The 18,778-nt window shown below is 50.1% G+C and overlaps 6 protein-coding genes across 6 annotated transcripts; 4 read left to right on the top strand and 2 right to left on the bottom strand.

Moving 5' to 3' along the window:
• Positions 1-317: 317 nt before the first annotated feature.
• On the bottom strand, positions 318-921 carry N7447_010991 (uncharacterized protein; the record flags this gene model as incomplete). Its single annotated transcript, XM_057235253.1, has 3 exons — positions 318-347; positions 414-725; positions 799-921. The coding sequence occupies 3 exons, from the start codon at positions 919-921 to the stop codon at positions 318-320; spliced, it is 465 nt and encodes a 154-aa protein (XP_057080571.1).
• A 468-nt stretch (positions 922-1,389) lies between these two features.
• On the top strand, positions 1,390-6,363 carry swr1 (putative SNF2 family helicase/ATPase (Swr1); the record flags this gene model as incomplete). Its single annotated transcript, XM_057235252.1, has 1 exon — positions 1,390-6,363. One exon carries the CDS (start codon positions 1,390-1,392, stop codon positions 6,361-6,363), a length of 4,974 nt encoding a protein of 1,657 aa, XP_057080570.1.
• Positions 6,364-8,454: 2,091 nt separating this feature from the next.
• Positions 8,455-9,649, top strand: N7447_010989 (Clr5 domain-containing protein; the record flags this gene model as incomplete). The annotated part of the gene is made up of 2 exons (XM_057235251.1): positions 8,455-8,600; positions 8,668-9,649. The coding sequence occupies exons 1-2, from the start codon at positions 8,473-8,475 to the stop codon at positions 9,647-9,649; spliced, it is 1,110 nt and encodes a 369-aa protein (XP_057080569.1). The 5' UTR covers positions 8,455-8,472.
• A 464-nt stretch (positions 9,650-10,113) lies between these two features.
• On the top strand, positions 10,114-11,192 carry N7447_010988 (NADPH:quinone oxidoreductase family protein; the record flags this gene model as incomplete). The annotated part of the gene is made up of 2 exons (XM_057235250.1): positions 10,114-10,146; positions 10,200-11,192. The coding sequence occupies 2 exons, from the start codon at positions 10,114-10,116 to the stop codon at positions 11,190-11,192; spliced, it is 1,026 nt and encodes a 341-aa protein (XP_057080568.1).
• Positions 11,193-12,777: 1,585 nt separating this feature from the next.
• Positions 12,778-15,521, bottom strand: N7447_010987 (uncharacterized protein; the record flags this gene model as incomplete). The annotated part of the gene is made up of 2 exons (XM_057235249.1): positions 12,778-15,381; positions 15,432-15,521. The coding sequence occupies 2 exons, from the start codon at positions 15,519-15,521 to the stop codon at positions 12,778-12,780; spliced, it is 2,694 nt and encodes an 897-aa protein (XP_057080567.1).
• A 580-nt stretch (positions 15,522-16,101) lies between these two features.
• N7447_010986 (SSH4 family protein) lies at positions 16,102-17,034 on the top strand (the record flags this gene model as incomplete). The annotated part of the gene is made up of 1 exon (XM_057235248.1): positions 16,102-17,034. One exon carries the CDS (start codon positions 16,102-16,104, stop codon positions 17,032-17,034), a length of 933 nt encoding a protein of 310 aa, XP_057080566.1.
• Between the last annotated feature and the right edge of the window lie 1,744 nt (positions 17,035-18,778).

Raw genomic sequence — 18,778 nt, 5'->3', positions numbered from 1 at the left:
AATATATCAAAGGTTAGTTAAAATACATCTAAGACATTTAGAAAGACATCTAGAAAGACAACCCCAAAATACATAGCGTTATCTCAAGTATAATGTCCATAATATCAAATGGATCAATACCATATATCGCATGGCACATACGACAAACATAAAAGGAGTTTTTAATCCAAATTCATTCCGAGCATGCGAGCATGCGGTCGGGCTTTTTCGGGTTTTGATGAAACATAGGACTGGCGAATCGACCACCAGTCCCCAAAGACGCCGAATATAGAAAATCGTACTGGTATTTACACAAACAAAAAGAAACCAGATGTTAATCACCACTTGTCCTCACCGGACTTGCGAGCCTAAATCAAATAGTTAGCTCTTTGCCCTTGTATGATGTTCTGGTGAATATCCTGCCCAATACATACCGGCAAAGCACCGGGACCTCCCAACTCCTTCTCCAGACCATCGACGTAGGTTTTGGGAGCACTCGGCTTGTCAGGGTAGTTGAGGCTGACAACGCCAACCAGGCCAAGGAAAGCAACGACGAAGCATCCGAGGTGAAAGAAACCCTTGCCGGCCGTGACGTGGGTATATTCCTCGGGACTGAAGACACCGAGGATTTCGTTATCCTCGTGCACAGGCTCGCCAAAGTTGCGCTTCTCTTGCGCATCCCACCAGCCACCGTAAGGGTCTCTGTGTGCCCGCTTCACTCGGGGAGGGTTGGGGTAGTTGTTGTTCTGTCTCGGGGGTTAGGTCCAGGTCCCGGATGCCAAGTAGGGGGACGGCATCTGTGCCATATGGATGCTATACCTGTAGAGGATCATCAACCTCAGCAGCACGGAGAGCTGGGATCTGGGAGAAGGAAGCGCGGGGAGCAATGGCTCGGGCGGCAACCTGGGGCAGGCGCCGGGCCAAGATCCGTTGAGACAGCATCTGGGAGGAATTGAAGGTCAGAAAGGGCTGGATAATATTTAAAGATAGGGTTGAGTTAAAGAAAGGGACTCACAGTTATGCTGAAAGACAAGCAGCAAATGAGTAGTCAGAGGAAGGCAAGAGAGCCAATTGGGTAGAGGGGGTTGAATATCAATGATGAACGGATGGAGGTTTGCGGAATGTTTGGCCTGAGGCATCTAGTCACAAGACTTCAGGCATCCACGCGCCGGCGCGACACAGGTAATCGCTCGCCGGAAAAAAACCACTCTCCACGTATTCTCATCATCTTCGTTGTTTTTCCGTCCCCATCCACGTTACAACGCCGATAAGCATGTTAAACTTCTTGTAGTATCTCTACTCGATAGTCCCTATTTGCTGATGCCAAAATCTTCTACTCCGACTGCGTCATTGTTGGGATAACTGGGGTCACCTGCCGCCAACGGCCCCTGTTGTCCGCGGCTACAAGTCATGCAAAACGGCACCCCCAACGGCCCATCACCCCAAGATGAACGCGTAACACCTGTGTCCGATTCTATGCCCCTCAACGGGTCTTTAATTGAAAATCCATCGGATTCTACCCACCACGAATCGATTCCTTCCGAGCCGAAAGACGTCGAAGCTGTCCATCAAACCGAAGAACCCCCATCGAAGAAAAGAAGACTTACAGATTCCTCCTTGTCGCAACGTTCCACCCCCAGACCACCATCGCCGCCTTGGAAAAAGGCTGGGTTTGAGGGTCCAACATCATTCCTCTCTGAAGGCAAGCGCAGGTCGTCGCGGACAAATGCCGTCCCGATCGAATTTCAACCTGGATCGGATAAGAGGAACACGCGAGGAGCTCAGAACAAGAATGTTGGCAAGTCCGCTCGTGATGGAAGCAAGCCGGCTACATCCTCGCCGCTATCGGTGACACAGTCACGCGCCGACGTTAATGGAAAAGTTGGTGGAAAGGCCACTGCCAATGGATCGCCCAGAGCGCCGTCGCGCGCGGCCAGCAAGCCGCAGCGTATCTCACAGACTCCAGCGCCAAAGCCAAGCCATTCGCGCGCCAAATATCGCAGCTCCGCCACCCTTCCTCGCCCAACTGGTGCCAACACGAACGGCACTAGTTCTCGCTCGCTTCGCGATCGCCCTTCCCTTTCGAATCTATCGCAGGAGGTCAATGGAGCTTCAGATGATGTCAATATGGATGGCAAGGAATTTGAACAAGGATCAACGAAGATTCCAAAGTTGCGCATTAAATTGAATAAGCCTGTCCTTCCTATTCGACACCCCGGCCACATACCGCAGAAGAAGCACACGTCTTTCAGAGAATGGGTATATCAAAACGATAGCTCAAATATATTGTCAGAGGAGGAGGCTGCTGTAGAGGCACGCAAACGGCGCGAAGTCATGACTGCTGCTGAGCCCGGTGGACCGTTGAGTTCCCAAGTCTGCTCGGCATATATTACAGAACAGCAAGAGGAACCTCCCCCACAATACTCGCACCAGGATCACCTGGTTTCCCACGCGCTCTATTTCCAGAAGCTTCTCGACAAAGAACACAAACGCCATCGTCAAACGGCTAAACTGTTTGCGCAGTGGTGTGCCGACGCTTATCGGAAACGCCACAAGAACCCCGAAGATATTCTACGTGAGCAGCAGGAGGAGATGCGTGGGAAACGCAAGCAGCTATCAAAGGATCTTCAGAAGATGTTCGACCTGACCCGTGCCGATATTGATCGTGTCCGCCTAGCACGTTGGGAAGAAGAGCGGAAAATGGAAGACCAGCAGGCTCTTGATCGCGCCATCAAAAAGTCTACTATGCTTTTCGAGAAACGTCGCTCGGAGATTTTGGGCGAATTGCCCAGCGATGCTCCGGTGACGAGTGACGATGAGGATGGCGCATCAGGCCTCTTATCTAGCTCATCCGAAGAAGACGAGAGTAACATGTCAGATTCTGAATCCGGAACCGACGACGAGGCTAATGTGGACGACGATGCCACATTGACCGCAGAAGAGCTCCGGCTGAAGTACGCCAACTTACCGACTGAGGACTATACCGACCGGATGTCTATAGCGTCAGGTAGCACGGCAATGACCAACCCCAACGAATCCTTGGACCCTGAAGCTGTTTTAGATGACTTCGATTCACACGCCACCCCCGAAGATAATCAGCTAGACGATGTCGATTCAGTGCTGATGGATGACAGTGATGTCTCCACAGATATGGATGATGATATGGGTGATAGTGACGAAGAGGAAGAAGACTTAAGTGAGGAGGAGTCAGAAGAAGACGATGAGAGTGGATCTGGCTTGCTTGGTTTTTTCTCGAAGAATGAAACCCCTGTACTAAAAGAGGGTGAAGCTCTAGCTGCCGACCATCACGAACAAGATATCGATATCAAGTCGACATCGGATGGCGAAGATGACAATGACTTCGAAGATGCAGATGAAGTTTCACTGGTTCCAATTGGACCAACGACCAGCGAGGGCACTTCAACAGAAGACACGCCATTACATACCGCTTCCGAAACCTCTCCTGTTACTAGAGGAGAAACACCTGCGGTTGACATCCCGATGGAAGGGGAGCACGCCGAAGCTGAAGCCGATGAGGCAACTGTTGCTGATACCGTGGAGTTGGAGTCTGCCAAATTAGAGACCGAGGAGGCAGATCCTGCTGACATCGCGGACAATATTGATCACCCCCAGCCTATGGAAGTAGATCATGTTCATGCCAGCCGACCAAGCGGGGATATGTCTAGCGAACCATCGCCGGGAACCTTCGCAACCAAACCATCGGAGCCTGATTCGGTCTCATCGCTCGAGCCTGCAATCGAAAAGGCATTACAAATAAGTCACTTGCCTGCCCCAGGCCTACAGACACCCATTCCATCGATTCTGCGTGGTACCCTACGTGAATATCAGCACTACGGATTAGATTGGCTTGCGGGTCTCTACAACAACCATATCAACGGTATTCTGGCAGACGAAATGGGTCTGGGCAAAACGATCCAAACCATTGCCCTTCTTGCCCACCTTGCCGTGGACCATGGTATCTGGGGGCCGCACTTGGTAGTTGTTCCCACCAGTGTCATGCTCAACTGGGAAATGGAGTTCAAGAAATGGTGCCCGGGGTTCAAGATCATGACTTACTACGGTAACCAAGAAGAACGCAAACAGAAACGCCGAGGCTGGACAGATGACAACGCCTGGAATGTGTTGATTACATCGTACCAACTCGTTCTGCAGGACCAAATGTCTCTCAAGCGAAAGGACTGGCACTACATGATTCTCGACGAAGCACACAACATCAAGAATTTCCGCTCGCAGAGGTGGCAAGCCCTTCTTACATTCAAATCCCGTGCTAGGCTTCTCCTAACGGGTACACCACTGCAGAACAATCTCACAGAACTGTGGTCTCTTCTGTTCTTCTTGATGCCTTCGGATGGTACCAATGGTGGCGTCGAAGGATTTGCTGATTTAAAGGATTTCTCTGAATGGTTCCGGCGCCCCGTTGAACAAATTCTGGAACACGGCAGGGAGACTATGGACGAGGAGGCTAAGGGCGTGATCACCAAACTTCACACCGTTCTCCGCCCGTACCTTCTCCGTCGACTGAAGGCCGATGTCGAGAAGCAAATGCCTGGCAAGTACGAACATGTGGTCTACTGTAGGCTATCAAAACGTCAGCGATACCTTTACGACGGCTTCATGTCGATGGCCCAGACTAAGGAGACGCTCGCGTCCGGAAACTTCCTCTCCATCATCCACTGTCTGATGCAACTCCGTAAAGTATGCAATCACCCTGATCTCTTTGAAACCCGACCCATCTCCACCTCCTTTGCGATGCCACGATCTGTGGCTATGGACTTCAACACCAAGGAATCCCTCGTTCGACGACGACTCCTCTTTGAACACCCACTCACCAAGATCGACTTGGATTTCCTCAACCTCGCACCCGTCTCACGGGAGGATATCTCACGACGGCTGGCCGACGACAGTATCAGGCTGATGGCTATTGGTCCGTTCAAGACTCTCCGAGAACGCCAGTACAACCGAACCAACTGGGAGATGGGCTTTGACGGGTCCAACATGCAGACCATCTTAGAGTCATTGGAGAACGCCTGTCGGAAGAGGCGAATGGCGGAATTAGAGCGGTGTCTCTACTTTGAATCTAAGCGGCATGGCCGGCGGCCCGTGTACGGTAGCAGCCTTATTGAATTCCTCCGGGCTGGGACCAAGGAACACGCGCTATCCAATGCACCGCTGCGGAAGCGCTCAATGGCCGACTGGTTGTCCAGCCGGTCTTCCGTCCTCGCGTCGATGATTCTGACTGTTGAGGAGCGCGCTCTTGAGATGCATGGCTATGTCCAGAGATTCGCCTGCGTCACCCCCGCTGCCGTCGCCGCGGGCATGAACGAAGCCGCCTTAACGCCCGTCGAGACCCGGCTTTTGACCAATAATCGCCCAAATCCACCATACGATCCTTTCCACGAAGCCCGGATGCGCCTCTCTATTGCGTTCCCGGATAAGAGATTGCTTCAATACGACTGCGGCAAACTGCAGCGTCTTGACAAACTCCTACGTGACCTCAAAGCCGGCGGCCATCGAGCCTTGATCTTCACTCAGATGACCAAGATGCTCGATATCCTCGAACAGTTCCTCAATATCCATGGCCACCGCTATCTCCGACTCGACGGCACTACGAAAGTCGAGTCCCGACAGATGCTCACGGAACGATTCAATAGCGATCCCCGCATCCTCGCTTTCATCCTATCGAGTCGATCCGGTGGTCTCGGCATCAATCTCACGGGCGCCGACACGGTCATCTTCTACGATCTAGACTGGAACCCGGCCATGGACAAGCAATGCCAGGATCGCTGCCACCGCATCGGCCAAACACGCGATGTCCACATCTACCGTTTCGTATCCGAGTATACCATTGAATCCAACATCCTCCGCAAGGCCAACCAGAAGCGCATGCTCGATGACGTCATCATCCAAGAAGGCGAATTCACCACAGACTACTTCACCAAGCTGAACGTGCAAGGAATAGCCGAACCCGACGAGCGCGATGGCCAAGACGAAGCCAGTGCTGCCATGGACCGAGTCCTCGGCAACCGTGTCGGCGGAACCCGCGTCTTCGAAGCAGCCGAGGACAAGGAGGATCTTGATGCGGCAAAGAATGCCCAGAAAGAACAGGAACATGCCGACGATGGCGACTTTGAGGAACACAGCGCTTCCCACGGAACACCGGCCCAGGCTGGAACCCCCTTGGCCGTGGAAGAGGCTGTCACGGTTCCAGTGTCTGGTGACGAATTGGAGCCCGGTCACATTGACGATTATCTCTTGCGCTTCATGGAGTGGAACATGAGGGATGAACCCCTGGTTCTGCCTGCGGATAAGAGCAAGAAGAAGTCCAAAAAGGGCAAGGAGCACCGTCTCAAGAGGCGTCGTTAGCTCTGTCACCTGACTCCACGCCCGTTTTCATATTTCCCCTGCTTTTCTCTGTACTGTGTATAACCCAGGCGTTATAATGTTTTATTTTTATTATTTTTTTCCCCTTCCGATTAGCTGTCTTTATTACTTTTCTTTTGCTCTTTCTCTCTCTTTCTCTCCCTATTAATCCTCTATTCCCAAAAGACCCCCAATCAAAATTAGCAGAAATAGAAACCATTCTTAATTCTTTTCAAATCAATAGTGTATTTCGCGGAGATTATACCCAACTAGCCAAGTGGATCGGAATCCATCCGTGGGATTTCTACTCCAACTATCGACTCTTGAATGTCGGCTATTGGAATTTAGTTCGGTCTTCATATTAATATCAATAGCGTGAGGAATTGTCTTGAGAATAGACTAGGGAAAGGAGATATACATATTCCATACTCCCTTAATAGTGTACTTTTGGTGTAAGGATATGTATTAGTAATAAATACGCGTTATCCAGAACACCAAGATCTCGGCTGTCCCCTATTCTGTAGAATTCTCCAAGAGCCCATCCCCAATGGCAATTCCCACTTACCTCGGCAAATCATATTGAGCCTCTGCAAGTCGGATGCGAATCTCTTTTGTCATATGATCCAAATGGATATCCCGAGTTTCCCCCGTATTGGAGTCGGGCTCCACTGATCTTCTCTCCGAATTCGGGACGGAGGGGAGGACTTTGGAGATATATATTCTATTAAGCTTTAAAAGTGCTTGCAGATTATCCACGGTGATCCGGGGATATCTTTACACTTGATATCCCTGTATTCCACTAGGATTATCATCGAAAGCACGGAGTCCGTACTCCGTAGAGATATATAGCATTTCCTTATTGGACCGGGGAAAAGAAAGAAAAAAAAAAATGAATAAAATGTCATGCTACAGGAGAACATAGATATTTGAAAGGACAGCTTTTATGGGCTAGCTATGTCAAAGAAGTGATCGCCCTGTTAGGTGGCGCGCAGGTGAAAATGCCGATGTGTTGAATCTGGCCCCTGTAGGAAACCGGAAACATAAACAAAGAGAAAGGGGGATGCAAACATTCCCGATTCTCGTTCCCTAGAGATCCTCAAGGTGAAAATATCTCGAAACAGTTCAGATGTGACATCTGCAAGCCAAAGAAAAGTGATTGGCAGAAGATAGAAAGGAGACAGAGAAAAGTCATATAAAATCCACTATTGAGGACCCGGGAGGATCGCCGATCAATGAACTTCGCACGAACTGGTACTCCACGGGCTTTCCCATTTGAGGGGCTTGACACTAGTTTCTACCAGCCCTAGTCAGAAAAAAAAAAAGCATTTGGAGACCGCTTTTTCCCTTCGGGCCCTGTCCGAATGTTCTCACATCTCTTGATCTCCCAAGGTTCCTAAAGGTCCTTGAAATCCGGAGAACCGTCTCTCCCCTGGCCTCGGCTTATCGGAGGTATTGGGATAAAACTGGGGCATGCAGAGTAAATCACCGGGGAACTATAGGCCGTGTGTCTCCATACAAACCGTTGTCTTGGGATTTTATCCCCCTCCATTCTCCTCCATTCTCCTCCCTCCTTTCCAAGGGCATTTTACACAGATATCTCGATAGGTCGAATGTTAAAAAAAAAAAAAAAACCGCCAAAAGCCTGTAGATGATCAATCGAATCCCGAATATCCGCTTTGTTCAAACGCGCCAAGCACTCAACTGGGGATAGTGAGCCCTAGAGCTGTTCCGCTTGGATGATGTGATCCACTTGGAGTAATGACATCGCCTGGATGATCGTCGAGACCCAATGAGGTTTTCCCAGCGAATCTCGTTCATGATCGCCGCGTGCTGAACGCCACGGACGCTAAGACCCAATCCTTGAGAGATTGTGTTCTATGACAATGGAGATCTGGAGGAGAAGTGGGAAGTGAAGTGGGAAGTGAAGTCGAGTTAGTTTGGCCCTAACAAATCACTCTTACTATCACCTTTATTATATTTTTATTTCTCTATCTTCTACATATAATTGTCTCGCCCGTTTCCTGTCTCTCTTTTTTTATTTTATGTTGATCGTCTTGATCATCCCTTTCCCCCCCCCTCCTTTCCACTTCTCAATTGGACTGTGCGTTGATAATGAAGACTTCCATCCCGTCCGATGTATGGGAGAAGAAGAAGGCGTTGATCTCCAAGTTGTATATGGAAGAGGAATGGCCCTTGAAGCAGGTCATTAAGCAGATACGTACCGATGATTTCAATCCCAGGTGAGTCCACCCATCTTGATTCCATTCCGATACCGGAATCTATGGAGGATCAACTAACAACCTCTAGTGAAACCCAACTACGAAGCAGACTGAAGAAATGGCGAGTGACCAAGCCATCCCGTCAATCGCGAAAGAAGAGTCTGGCTGAGGCCTCTGGAGAAGAGTCAAACCCACAAAAGGACGCGAAGCGCAAAGCAGCGACCATCCAAAGACCACTGCCATCATTACCGACAAGAGAGACGCCGACAGTCCACCATGAATGGCCCATGACACAACCCATCTATGGGCAACCGTCCACCCTCCAACAACCCGTCCCAGACCAGGACCGGAAATGGAGCTCTCCTATGATCCAACAACTCACCCCGAGCCCCTGCGGCGAGCACGTCCTCGTCCCAGGCCGCACAACAGCCGTCCCATACCCAGATCTCAGCCCAACAACGACATCCTTCGACCACCCCCACACTTCGCCAGTCGGCGAGGGTCTCATGCTGAACACAACCTCGGCCCTGACCCCATCCTACCCAGCCTACCCGCTCTCCCCAGAGTCGTGCCTCCCAAGCCCCGGCACAGCAACGACACCTGGTGGCCTTGGCTGGCCACCCCGCGCCGTCTCCGTAGACTACGGCCTCAACCCATCTCAGTGGTACTCGCTGCCCTTTGAAGCCATCACCCCCCCAGCCTCGGTCCCCCAGTCCACGGCTGCACCCATGGCACCTTTAATCAACGGCTACTGCCCCCAAGCCCAACTATATCACCCCCAGTACCATCACTACCACAGCGAGACACCAGAGTACCTGCATGGCTATGATGCCAAGAACTGGAAGCGGGCTATGTCGTTACAGTATGACATGGCCGGTCACCTGGCTACCCGGCCCGAGCACGATAGGAAGCATATGATCCCGCATACCCAGCCTCATGGCCAGGCGGATACTATGGCCTCGCCGTCTCATACTCAGCCCAGTGGGCCTCATTCCGTGATGTGTGCTCCGATCATGCCTTATGTGGGCCATGACCATTATGTGCAGAAGCCTCCGGGCATTGATTACTAGTCAACGTGCACTGGCGTTCTTGTTTCTGTCAAATCCCTGTGATACCTTGATATTTGATACCTTTTCCGTGTGAAGTATGGGTGGATTGTTATGTTTGTTTGTTTTCTGGTTGTTTTTTTTTTTTTTGCCATACCCAGTGATATGTTTTGGTTTCGGGGAGTTTGGAAAAGGAAACTGTATATATTGATACCTATTGATTAATTGAGCTCGATGCATCTTCACATCTATACTCTAGATACTCTGTATCAAATGGACAAATAACCACAGTATTCTATAAATGCCAAGCCGCGTCAGTTACCCGAAAAGGAACCTCGGCATCTTGCGGGGAAACCCCCATATCCCAGTCCCTTCGGAGCTCTTTTTATTTGGACATCCCTTGAGCACTTCTATCTCTTCGTTTTCACTCTTCACTCAAAATTCCAGAATCTGTCACCTCAATCCCAATCTACATCCCCACCGCCAAAATGCGTGCCGTCCAAGTCAGCGAATATGTCAAAGTACCTACAACCCAACCCCGAACCTCAACCCCAAAGACTAACCACTCTTACAGGGCCCTCTAGACCTCAAAGTAACCACAGTCCCAACGCCAACGCCAACTGCAGACAAATACCTAATCGAAATCCACTCTGCCGGCACAAACTTCTTCGACATCCTCCAAATTCAAGGCAAATACCAACACCAACCACCGCTTCCCTGGATTGGTGGCGCCGAATTCGCGGGAACAATCATCTCCGTCCCGACCTCCTCAAACAACCGTTATAAACTCGGCGACCGCGTCTTCGGCGCCACACAAGGCGCCTACGCAACACATGTCCTAGCCGCAGAGCAAACCCTCCTCCCCGTGCCGGAGGGGTGGAGCTTCGAGGATGCGGCAGGGCTATTCGTCACGGCACCGACCTCGTATGGCGGTCTTGTGCAGCGCGCTGGCGTGAAGGCCGGGGACTGGGTTCTTGTTCATGCTGCTGCGGGCGGCGTCGGACTTGCTGCTGTGCAGGTTGCCAAGGCGATGGGGGCGACTGTTATTGCTACTGCGGGAACTGAGAGGAAGAGGGAGATTGCTAAGATTTTCGGGGCGGATTATGTGGTTGATTATACGGATAAGGCGTGGCCGGAGGTTGTCAAGGGGATCTGTAAGAAGAACAGGCAGGGCAACGGGGCTGCTGGAGTGGATATTGTTTATGACCCTGTTGGGATGATCGAGGCGAGTTTGAAGTGTGTGGCCTGGAATGCGCGCTTGTTGGTTATTGGGTTTGCAGCGGGGAAGATTGAGAAGGTGGCGCTTAATCGGGTGCTGTTGAAGAATGTGAGTATCGTTGGCTTGCATTGGGGGCAGTATGCCAAGTTTGAGACGGAGACCGTTGGTGAGGTTTGGCAAGGGATCTTTGACCTTGTTAAGCAGGGGAAGTTCAAGGGTACGGCGTTCAAGGATGAGAGTTTTGTTGGATTGGAGAGTGTGCCCAGGGCTTTGCAAGCGTTGGGTGGAAGGGAGACTTGGGGGAAGGTTGTTGTGAATATTGTTGGTGATGCGAAGAGCAAGCTGTAGTCTCGAGAGAAAAAGATAAGATACGTGGGAAAGCAATAGATTCGATTCCATATTAAACTGATGAATGTAGATGCGCAAGGAGTCATGCTCTCGTAGACAAAGTAAAATCCCCGAAGGAATAGACTCGAGCAAGTATAACATGAACTATGAAGGCCCTTTTTTGCTCTGGCAACCTTTGTGTTTCAAAAATGAGCGTGAGCACCCGAAGGTACCCAGCTCGCAATCCAGCTCCAGTCGGTCACGGCCACAAGACGTAGCGCTGTGGTGACTGTTCTCCCGAAGGAGAGCCCTTGAGCATGTCCATATGGACTGGGACAGCTGGATTGAAGAGTTGCGGACAGAATATGTCTGGTGTTTGATATATATCTGGGATTGGGTTAGTTTAGAGGTATTGATAGACTCTATCAATCGGAATAACATTAAATTCCGATAAATGGTTCGATGTCCAGAGATACTCAGAAGAATGTCTCTAGGAAGTTGGCGAAAGAGAGAAAAAAAAAGGAAAATAAAGGGTGATGACTCAGCAATATACCGCCCAGTTTCTGCCACTTCGAGTATGTCTGAGTAAAATGGCAGATCTCAAAAAGCTCACTGGTATATGCCACAGAAATGTTCCAAGTGTCACTGAAAAGGACAGAGCTATTATTAGTTTACGCAAGATCACACTTTCTGAAAACCAATGAGAGGTCCCTAAGCTGCGGTATCAAGCAGATATAAAGACCGGTGTCTGTTCCTAAGCAGAAGTCAAGGTCGAACTCTGATGCTTAGCCTACTCTGGACGAATATGGAGGCCTCACTATACGGTGAAATGAATGTATGCACGTTTCTCGAGACCTAATGCGAAGAACTTTGTGTCCTGGACAGGAAAAATGTCCTTGAGCCGGTTCTCGTTAAATACGTGGGAGAAAGAGTATTCTGACAAAGCGTGTATATCAATGGGTATGGAGTCTTTGTGTTTTACTAGCTATCTTCCAAGATGGATTCGAGTTATAGGATGGACATCAAAAGATATGGCAGCCTATCTTCCAAGGCATTTGTGGGGACAATGAGCAAGAAGGCAAAAGGTAGAAGGAAAATGGGAGATTGGGGGAAGGTGCATGGCTTGGGAAGGCACGTGGGTTGAGGGTATAATCGGACACCCGTTCCTCCTCTCCTCTTCTTCCCAGTCCTCTCACCATCTCTCCGTGGCCCACATGCCTCACCTATGCATCACAAAGATATCAACTCTACCAAATTGTTGAGGTTTTCGCAGCTCCACACCCAAATCAAACCTTTCTTGTGGATGACGAGTCTCATGGAATACAGGGGGAGTGTTTCATCACATCCTTTCATTGTCTAGTCACCTAGGTAGTCGCTGAATACATTTACAATCAAAGACACCGTACTTAAAGCATGTATTTATATACATTCAGTTAGTCAGTGGGATACTATCTGTGAGATAGCCGAAAGATCGTAACCATCAAGGACGTAGATGTGGATAGATATGCATAGGCATTTACAGAAATCCCAAACGCGAAATACGGAACCGAGAAAAGGAAGAAAATCATAACATCATCGTAATCGTTCATATCATAGGTAAGTCTTTTCAATGGTGACGCTCACGCATCTCAACAACAGTAGTCCAACCCTCACAACAAGAACGGCTCATATTGTGTCCACACCAGCAGCAGGTCACCTTGCGAGGCAGAAGAGGCGCGGGTCGTAGATCAGGCTGGGGAGCTGGGAATTTACCGAATGGCAGTGATCGTGATCCTGTCAACTTGCGGGTACCGCTGTCGGGTTGTTTCTTGGAGAGGGATCTACCCAGCTTGAAATCTGGGTCTAGACGCTCGGGGTAGGCGAGACGCGCGTAGACCTCGGAGGGTAGGTCGTGCCAGTACTTGCAGCGACAGCAGATTACGAAGACCTTGGCGATGGTTTGTGGGTTGCGGGCTGCCTTCGCTTTTTGGGATCTTCTTTTGAGGATGCTCATGGGGCCTTGCCGGGTTTGCGGGCTCTCGGGTTGAGTACCCGGTTGGGGGCTGGGTTGCATGCCGGGATGAGTATCAGGCTGAGTTCCAGGCTGAGGGCCATACTGTATGCCGCGATAAGTGTCGTGATGAGATCTAGAATGCAAGACAGCCTGGGGGCTGGGTTGGGTGACGGGTTGAATGCGAGGCTGGGAGTTAGGCTTCAGGCCAGGCTGAATAGTGGGTTGAACGAGTGGACTAACGGGAGCATCCGCTACGACCGGTGCTTCACCAGCAGAGGTCGAGGGACTGGTATCCACGCGAGTCAGAGAGTTGCATTTGACTCCAGGGGACTCGGGGGTATCTTCATCGGCAGTGTCATAATTTGAATGACCGTCGTGGGAGGAGGCGTGTGAAGAAGTACGGCTATGTCCTGGTTTGAGCCCTCTGGGTCCTCCGACAGCAAGGATATTTGCCGGGAGTTCGGTAGAAGTGCGAGAAGCTCGGCGGGGAGATCTCGCAGGAACAGCGTAAGTGCCATCCGATAGGTCCTTGCATGTTCGGCTGTTTCTCTCGCCGGGTGAAACACTCCCTGTATGGAATGGAGATCTGACGGCTACCTGGAAAGAAGATGTCGGGATATCTCCGAGCGTATTGGTTGATGCAGTTGGCATTCTCCAATTCTCTTGACTCCGTCTTTCGCTCCTCACAGGAATCTGTGGGAGTTCGACTGACTGTGGAGATTCTTGGAAGTTTTCCTTGAAACGGCTTGCAGTTCGCTTGGTGGTATGTGACGAAGCGATAGGCAATCGGCTTCTACCTCGATCCTCGGGAAGAGGCTGAGTGGGGGAGTGTGATAGCTGAGGTGGGCTTGCATGGTCAAGGTGTTGTGCTGTCGGTGATTTTGGAACCATGGAATCATTCTGGGTCGATTCATCCGTATTCGCGGGATTCAGCGCCAGGGGGGACGACTTGTATGCTCGCGGGAAGGGATCCACTCGATTCTTCCTGGCAAGGTTCGCAGTGGAGCTTGTTGGTGCTGGGTTGGGTGGTAGATAAGACCTGACACTGGATGGACTTGATGCATTTCCCGGAGTATCTGGGGTTCCTGGAGGTGTCATCTCCTGCAACTGACGAGCCGTGGTCACTTGAGTAGGCGAATCAGGGGGTGGATGGAAGTTAGGCTGGCTCAAACTTTGCGGCGTTGGCATGCTAGTAGGTCTAATGGAACGATCATGGCGTGCCACACGATCAAGAGGATCTTCTGTCGCAGGCACACTCTTCCTGTCATGCTTCAGGACTGCGGAAAACAGCTCCCTATCCAGATCGTCCGAGGATGCTAGTGTCTGGCGGTTCCGAGCAGCATTGCCAACAATGAACCGACTACCTTTGGGAATCTGCTCCGACACTGACCGATTAGACTGTCCGTCCTTTGTCTTCCAGGCTTCCGCCATCCTCCAGTTCTCACGAAGATCGTCAGACTTTGCGGAGGCATGCAGTGAACGGCTGTGCTGGGTTGCGTTGGGCATTTTGTCCGAAACGGATAGATTCAGTGCGGTGCTATGCGTGGACTGTAGCTCTCGGGTGATGGCTGTACCAAACCTTTCCGGTAGAGTCAAAGGTAGAGAGGGTGGGTTTGTATCTGTCCTAAGCTGGCTGAACTCGGCAGACGGAAAGTCTACATCGCTCGAATTTGAATTCCGGCGTGATCGCCGGAATATCGAGGAAAAGCCACTTGACGATCTCGGACGCTCTGCATTCGCACTGGAGCTTCTGCTCGAGCTGCCCACTGGTTGTTTCTTGGTCAGGCGGCGAGAGGATCGTTCATAGATCCTGAGGTCGGCCATGGATGCATCCTCAAGTGCTAGCAACCGTTTCTCGAGTTCTTTTCTCTCGGCTTCCAGGCGCCGTGTGACACGCTTTTCTTTCTTCTTGGCTTTGTCCCATGTGGGAGATTTGTAGATCTTGTCTTCATCTCCGTTGGGATGGCTAGACAAGGGCGTCATTTGTTGTGTTGGAGTATCATCCTCCATAGAGGTCCCGTTTGCGACTGATAGACTCAAGCCAGGTGTACCGGTGGAGGGCAAACGAGAGTTGGAGGAGTAAGAGCGCGAGCTGGGCCCGGTCTCATCGTACGAGGAGTGCCTCGCATGGGAATTACTGTCGGCTGCCTCCTGCGCAAGAGCTTCACGGGCGAGAAATGGAACTGGGGGAATAAACTCGGTTTGACTGTGCCGTTTCTTCAAGGGGTCAAATGAGATTCCTCCATTTTTTATGGCTGTTAACTTACATCCATAGATTTGCTAAAGACGCGGTGGATGTGGTCCGAGATGGATGATCGACGGGCCCTGCGGGGCTGATCGGCGGAAAAGGCCTCCATTGGAATTTTGATTTAGCGAAGAAAAGCGAATGACATTGAACCGAGTAAAAAAAAAAAGTCCAGAGATCGAGGGATGGGATCGAGGGATCGTGATACGTGAGGCTTGGGATGTGCATGAATCGTAAGTCGTAAGTTAAGAAGAAAAAAAGAGAGACAAAGGCCAAAGGCCAAAAGAAAATACACAGAAAGAGAAAGAGAAGAAAAAGAAAAAGGCGTTCATCAGTCGAGAATCGAAGAAATTCCGAATGTGCTAATTGTGCTGGTATTGGCTGCAGCTGAAACCTCCCAGCTATTCTTAGTGCCTTTTTTTTTTCAAGTCTCGATTTATAGATTGCTATGTACTTTATATATACAAATCTGTACACTGTTTTAACATGATAATAATCAATGTGTTCACTCAAATCGACAAGAAAAGTGGCTAGTCCAATTCCAAACTCTTATGAATTGTGAAACTGTCAGAATGAGAGAAGCGTCCTGAGCCCAAAGGATCCCAAGTCGCCCCTCGCTTGGCATCTCACCTTTACATCTCCGCTTCAAAATCACTCCAACCCTTAAATTGTTACTGTAATACAAGAACAACATGTCTAACGACTTACCGCCAAGTTATGATGCATCGCAACAATCCTGGGGTACCCAGCCACAGACAGCCTCAGGCAATCCACCGCCATATCACAACTGGCAAGAAGCAGTTCCAGACACAGCCACGTTCCCACCACCCCCCATCGCCGGCTACCTAATCTCAGGTGCAGGGAACGCCTCCGAAGATGACGCCCAGCGCGCCCACGATTTCTGCGAATCCGTTCCGCTCTGGCTCCCGACTCAGCCCTCACCTGCAGTCTACAATGACGTGCAGGCCCATGACTTTCGACCTGTGCAGCCAGCCGAGCTGCGTGGCCATGTCTCGGCGGTTGCACGTGGTCGCTGGCGCGGACACAGCGTCGATGGGAATGGGGATTGTGTCATTCTTACCCAGCTGCCCATGTACTTCCCTGCTGCGGACTCGCCGTTTGTGCGTGAGCAGAAGAAGACTATCTACTTCGAGGTTAAGTTGTTGGCACTGAGGGCAGGACCAACCCCGCAGGACTGTAGTGGGGTTTCGATTGGGTTTGCTGCGCAACCTTATCCGGCGTGGAGATCTCCTGGCTGGGAGAGGGGCGGATTGGGGGTGTTTTCGGATGATGGGTGTCGGTTTGTGAATGATTCGTTTGGCGGCCGGGATTTTACGACGGCGTTCAAGGTGGGTGAGACGGTTGGATTGGGGATGGAATTTGAGCTGCCAGATAATATCTGCAGTGGGGAAAATAAGAATCAGAGATGCAAGGTGCATATCTTCTTCACGCGGAATGGATGTCGATCTGGGGGATGGGATCTGCATGAGGAGGTCGATGCGGATTCTGGGGGTGTTGAGGGCTTGGAAGGGGACTATGACCTCTATGGGGCGATTGGGCTGTTCGGTGGCGTCGATTTCGAGTCTTGTTTTGAGCCTGCAGGCTGGCTATGGAAGCCGGAGTGAAACGTGTGATATGTTTCGATCTGCCAAGTAAGGAGGGCCACAGGTCATAGGGCTGACCTTTTTTTTTTTATTTTATTTTTGCTTTCTCGCTTTATGGCCGTAGGGCTGTATGGCTGTATGACTTTATAACTTTATAGCCATAGCTTTGATATGCTCATTTAGCTTGTCTAGCTTGATACACAATCTACATTAGCTTTATATCCTTAATCTGGGCCCAGAGCAAAGATACATATAAAGAAGAAACATATAAAACCAAGAAAAGAGCAACTAGAATCTCTAAGTGCAACTAATTTGCACAGCCTATTTCAACGGCCAACGCCGAGGCTACATACCCTGCATGGCGTAAATGAGATTCTGCACACATGTTCTGAAAAGGGAATTGTATTATCTTTAATTATCATTTTTGTCCGCAATATTCCTGGTAACTGCATCGCATTAGTGGCCGGGGGGATGCACGAGGTGCATTTCCGCTACGACGACGGTCCTTGCGACGTCTGATGAGCAGGTGCATCTCTGCCGCTATTCCGTATGGTCCCCGGTCTATCCTAGCTGCATGAACGGCAGGCAATCGTCTTATTTGACGTCAGGATGTGCCGAGTGCATTGCGATCTTTGTCCTTTTGCATATTGATGTAGATTTGGGCGTTTCGATACGAGGAAGGAATTGGGTTCGGGGATTTAAGATCGGGGTTTGATATCTACATATACTCTAGCGTATAACGGAAATAAGGATAAGTGAGCCGAGTACGTACAAGTGAGGCTGATCGGAATGAATGTTATTATAGACTTCACTGGCCTCGGTACTCCGTACTTTCTAAGGAAAAAGAATGCGCACTGACAGCAATAAAGAGATAAGCCTGCGCTCGGTGCTCTTCTAGATGGTCATGTTCGTAAGCGACCATGCGTCTATTCATCTAAGTGTTCGTATCTGCATATAAACAGTCTGGATCTATAATTCGCGATTGGTATGAAAGAGCCGCAGTGAGAGGTCTGAGAGTTCACCCTTTTGGACAGCCAAAGTTAGAGATATACATTATAGATGGATTATATATGTATATATAGGCTCTAAACGGAGAAGCCGGTCATATGTTCTCCTACATAAACATACGTATGTAAAATACCCCGGGATAAAAAGTCAGTGGAGAACCGAAGTCGGTGATAATCCCGAAGCAAAAAAGCCACCAAGCCCATATTCCTGCAACTAACCCACAGGAGAGCGGCTAGAATGGCACGGATGTTTTCCACCTTTTGACCAATTATACTCTTAAGATACTATTTACACGGAAACTACGGAGTATGCCTCTATATATTACTTTCTGGGTATAACATACGTCGAAATGCTTAGGTTTACATTGAATCCTGTTTTAGATATATATTTTTCTCTGGACACCAGCCCAGTATATTCCAAAAGACCCACTGAAAAAGTTACAAATATGCCCCCCACAGCCGATCTAAATTTCTGAATGATACTACGAAATACGGTAGTAGTTAACTTCTCGTACTAATCTCTTTTGAATGGGGAAATTTGTCTGATCGACTGCATGTCATCGCCCCTTTTTCCCGTGACAGACGAGGATCCCGTTTGGCCCCCATTTGATATCCCGGAGTGACCTCGGGTCTATGCGTAAAAAAAAAAACCACCCCACAACAGCCCCCTCCCTTCTTCTCTTTTCACAAATCATACCATTGAAAGTGAAATAGAAATCCGGCCATTCCCGGCCGGTGGAGAGCGGGTTCAATACTGG

Source organism: Penicillium robsamsonii (assembly GCF_028829455.1).
Source record: "Penicillium robsamsonii strain IBT 29466 chromosome Unknown utg000008l_segment0_segment0, whole genome shotgun sequence".
Classification (NCBI taxonomy): domain Eukaryota; kingdom Fungi; phylum Ascomycota; class Eurotiomycetes; order Eurotiales; family Aspergillaceae; genus Penicillium; species Penicillium robsamsonii.
This window is presented reverse-complemented; position numbering and strand designations above follow the sequence as displayed.